The sequence below is a fragment of the Pollachius pollachius genome (assembly GCF_949987615.1).
Source record: "Pollachius pollachius genome assembly, chromosome: 9".
Lineage (NCBI taxonomy): Eukaryota > Metazoa > Chordata > Actinopteri > Gadiformes > Gadidae > Pollachius > Pollachius pollachius.
The window spans coordinates 13,109,945-13,114,944 of NC_136942.1; the positions used below are offsets into that span (position 1 = coordinate 13,109,945).

Consider the following 5,000-nt stretch of genomic DNA (forward strand, 5'->3'; position numbering starts at 1 on the left):
TTGTATAATAATCAGATTGATGGTATATTCTTCTTTCCTTCTGGTATTTAACACATACATCGCCCAAAAGATAACATATATATGAATAGAAGAGCCTGACTGATATTTCTGTAGGCCAATCAAAGATTTATCTGTATCGGAGTATTGTGCCTCATATGAAAACCATAAAAATGGTGTCAATTTAAAAATGTGATTTTCTTTTTATAAATCCTCTGCTGTTCTTGAACCTCTAAATACTTTAACCGAGCACATCCATGTAAACACTCTCCACCATAACAGTTTTACATCTTGTTGCATTTGAAGGTTAGTAGCTCCTCCCCATACCTTAATTGGTTCCTTTTACTCTTGATTCTAATGTGATGTTGCTTTGGCCCGAAACATTGCTGAAGGGTGAGCAGCGAATCCCAAGGAGCTGCCCAACCCACAGGATACCACAATATAAATATATATAAACATGGCCGATATATCTATATTTTGATTATCGGCTGAAATATCGATATCTGTAATTTTGTACTCCCTAATATTGCTATCGGCATTAGTATGCACCATGACCATGGCCTTTCAGCAATGCTTTTAACAATCTCTTTCTTTTGCATATGTTCGTGCAAGAAAGATATATTCATAATTCATACCAATTAATATTACATCCTAGGTCTGGCTAGTGGAAGTGGATGGATCTGCTTAAATGTGTCATTTGAAGAGGTTGATTTTTGGATCACAGATTCTGTCACAGCTAGAATATATCTTACTAGATGCAATGGGTTTACCTCGACGCCTGCATGCAGCACACCCAAACACACGCTCATACACACACGCACGCTCGCACGCCCATGCTCATGCAGGGTTTCTACTTGAGGGATTTGCTTTAACCTCATTGTGTCAGCAATGTGATGTTTTGCTGACTAACGGAACATATTAGCTCAACGTAGGCTATTTAGAATCAAGTAACAAACAGCCTTCATCATTTAAGTCATTAGTGACTCATACAAGGGGCAGGGCTCTCAACAGTTTGAACAAGATTTTTACTCCTGAACGTTGAAAGAAGTGTGAAGTCAACCTCTCTCTACCTTCTGATCCTCTCTCGCAGGAATGAACCATGGGTCAAGATCACCTTCATTAGGAATGATCTCTACGGCAACGCGCAGCACTGCCACGGTCAGTCCACTCAGTCCATTTACCAATGGGAACGCCGTTGCCCAGTCTGCTAACTCCGGATTCGCTGCCGCCCTCCGTAAACTGGCCAAAAAGGCTGAGGATCCCAGAGGTGAGTGTGGCGCCAGAGAACATCATGACCACTGACTCAAGTCAGAGTCCGCAAACACTTGAAACGTGCACATTAAGGACTTTAGTATACTCTTGCTTTTCATCCATCATCCAGCTTCCATCTTTGTAATTTCCAGATTCTGTTTTCCAGGTACCATATAAAATGCCTCTTGTTGTAAAATATAACTTGAATTATTCATTAATATTTTACCACTTAATGCACATTTATTGCAATGTATTGACAAAATGCACAGGATAGTCTTGATGCGGTAGTCTCATGGCAAGCCATGCTTCATCTGGCACCGGTGTTCTAACGCCAGATATGCGTGGTCACCAGAAGCGATCTTAGCTGGAGCTTCCAAACCGGACGACCGCCATGATGACATGTTTTCTGTCATTTTGGTCGGACACGTCCCCAGCAGTGTCTGTCTGTGTATTGTTTGACCGGATTATAAATTGGCCTTAAAATCTCTGTAGGCACGATTTTAGAGCTGTGAATAGAGACTGTACAATACAATTTTTTTTACAAATGACAAATTAAAGCTTTTAAATCTAACCCAAAGCACCATTAATGGCTGTATGCTTCAGTTCAGCAGTGATAAAGTAAAAGTCTTTGAATCTGAGGGATGCTTGTTGAGACCCTGATTGGGGCAGGTAATATATGCTGATCAGGATAGGCTACTAGCTTATCATATATTTTGGAACAATCCACATATGATCCTTGCCAGTTCATATCCCACGCTAGGGCCATTAAAGAGCAGTGGGTAGCTACGGTACAAATGGCTAGCTAGGTTAGCATACAATCATACACTTATTCCAGCACTTGGGTTGTAATAATACTTTGGTACTTAAGGAGTTTTAATGTGTTCCATACCTAGTCCGGTACAACTGCATTTAGTTCTATAAAAGAGTAGAAAACATCCAATGCCAATCCTACGCGGTCAGTGTGGTTATACTGGCCAGCATGTTGAATTGAATTGTAAATCGTTTATTGATCAAATAAAACTTATAGCTATCATTATGAAACCTAGACTAGATTTTTTTCTTGGATGCTTATCAAACAAGGCTAACAAACTTTGTGTTCTGGTAAATGTGTCATTGCGTTTTATGGACTAACTGAAGAGGAAGGACAGAGAAATACGTACATTTTAGTGGTGATATGGTGGTGTTATGGTAGCTTGTTGGTATTTACTTGAGCTTTACTGCTGTCAATAATGAACTATGTCAGTTCAGGACCCAGGAGGAATTCCCCCCCAATATCTGTAGTATAAGCAGCTGAAAATGGCATGGACCAGTTCTGACGGGGACTGAGTGCTCTTCGTTCAATGGCCCCAAACTACATTTAAACAATATATCATTATATTGATTTCTGTTGGGAGGAATCCTATATTGGATGATCATGATCAGATTCAACTGATTTATAGTTCCTTGCATTGCGTGCATGTGTGCATTTACGCTTTTGTGTTTGTGCAAATATATGCTGATGTGTATAATGCAATGTGTGTATGTGTGTGTATGGCTGTGTTCATTTTGAGAGAGTGTGTGTGTGTGTGTGTGTGTGTGTGGTTGTTGTGAGTGTGTGTGTGTGTGTGTGTGTGGCTGTGTGTATGTGTGTGTGTGTGTGGCTGTGTGTGTGTGTGTGTGTGTGTGTGTGTGTTTGAGTGTGTGTGTGTTTTAGTGTGGCTGTATGTGTGTGTGTGTTTGAGTGTAGGCTGTATGTGTGTGTGTGTTTGAGTGTGTGGCTGTATGTGTGTGTGTGTGTGTGTGTGTGTGTGTGTGTGTGTGTGTGTGTGTGTGTGTTGTTGCTGTGTGTGTGTTTGAGCGTGTGTGTGTGTGGCTGTATGTGTGTGTGTGCTTCAGATCATTGATGTTTTAATGAAGGTGTTGGGTAAGAGCTGACCTACTATGACCTCCTCTTTGTGCCTGTCCTCGCTCTGTCTCTATTCATCTCCCATAATGAGAATCTAATTACAGCCAATTACAACTAGCTCTCTCCCTCTCCTTCTCTCTCTCACAATCTCTCTCTCTTTCCCAATATCTCTATCTCGCTTCCAGACTCTCTCTCAATCTATATGTCTCTCTCGCCATCTTTCTCTCTCTCTTGCCCTTTTTCATGTTGTCTGTCGCATATATTCCTGTCCTCTATCCAGCTTTTTATTTAATGTTTAGAAGAAGTGTCTTTTATATCTCTGTGTATGTGTTTATTGGGTTTGTATCTGTACATGCATGCTTGTGTGTGTGTGTGTGTGTCTGTGTCAGAGAGAATATGTGTATGTTTATAAATGTGTTTGTGCACTGATTATCAAGGGAGGGAGTAATTTAATAATTTCTGCAAGTGACAGTGCTGACAACACACACACACACAGACACACACGCACAAACACACACGCACACACGCACACACACACACACACACTCATCACTCATCTCCATGTCACACTCAACCTCTTCATCACATTATCATCTCGCACCTCCTTCTCTTTTATATGTGTCTGTCTAATACCTACTTTCCCATTTCCCTGCCATATTCTGTTGGACCAGTGTTTAATCTAAATAATTCAGTCCTGTTATGTCACGTTCACTTTTCTTGTTGTGTGCTATCCGTTCTGGTCACCAGATTGCACAGTGTCTCTCCATCACAAAATAATTATAATTTTTTAACAAACAAAGGGGACCTATTGCCATGATAAACACAGACATTAATCATGTCTTTCTTTAATGTTGCTCTCTCTCTCTCTTCCCTAATCCCCCCCCCCCCCTGCAGGTTGTCCCCTCAGCATTGAGTCCTCTCCAGTCTCATCCCCAGCCACCAGCCACAGCTCCCCGGGGACCACCCCCAAGCGAGGCTCCTCTGGGCCCCAGCCCCCAGGCCTGAGCAGGGGCCACCCCGGCACCCCTCCGGTCGTCCCCATCGCGCCCATCAAGTCCACCAACGGCCTCAGGAGGGCTGAGGGAGGACAGGTAATGCTTAGCCTGGTGTTGGAGGGCTACCAACCGGTTTATCCTCCTGTGTAAAAGGTTGCCGGTGCAGGGCTGGTTTCATGCGGAGGTTCTCTTTCCCTTTGTTCACGTTTGTTTTCTCTTAGGTTTTTTTCCTTTTGCTGCAAATATGTAGGTTGACTAACGTGCTCATTGCCACATACATGTTGGTTTATTCAACAACGTAAGCCAGCATGCCTTCAATTAGAAAGTTATGTTTCTGTTAGAACCATTATTTAGCCAGGGTAGGCTTTGTGTTTTTCTATATTTTCTTTTGTCTGTTTGACTGCCAGAAACAGGATTTTGGGGTGTGCTAGAACCACATTTTCACATGGGGCACAAACCAAATGTACTTAACCGCAAACATAAGTTAGTGTTACCCTCTTTGCACATGTAGTGGGAAAGAGAACATTTGTTTTATATCAGTATGGCTTGTTAACAAGTCATACTGATATATACATGCCTCTTCAAGCTGCTCTGTTTCATCGCTGTTTGCTTGTATTGTTGTGTCAAAGTTCCAGGTAATACAATTCCTTCCTTGCTCAACCAATCGCTTTTTGGCACAGATCGCGTCATGCAAGCAAATGCTTATTCTAGAGTTTTCGCATGCAACCTTTACATAAAAGCCCTTCTGTATTTTGCTACCAAAAGTCCTCCTCCATGTTTATCTTCGCAGAAGCATGTTTTAACCTTGATCTTGCAATGGACTGGGATCTTATCCAGGATAGATTGCAACTAGATGTATTAATATCCGGTGG

The 5,000-nt window shown here is 42.0% G+C and overlaps 1 protein-coding gene across 2 annotated transcripts in view; it reads left to right on the forward strand.

Moving 5' to 3' along the window:
* Positions 1 to 5,000, forward strand: part of LOC307080047 (genetic suppressor element 1-like) — a 24,971-nt gene that overhangs the window by 8,112 nt on the left and 11,859 nt on the right. For both annotated transcript variants that reach the window (XM_079742620.1, XM_079742621.1), the window contains exons 2-3: positions 1,088 to 1,264; positions 4,028 to 4,224. In XM_079742620.1, the coding sequence (XP_079598746.1) occupies positions 1,090 to 1,264; positions 4,028 to 4,224 (372 nt within the window). In that variant the 5' untranslated portion in view covers positions 1,088 to 1,089. The remainder of the gene's footprint in view (positions 1 to 1,087; positions 1,265 to 4,027; positions 4,225 to 5,000) is intronic.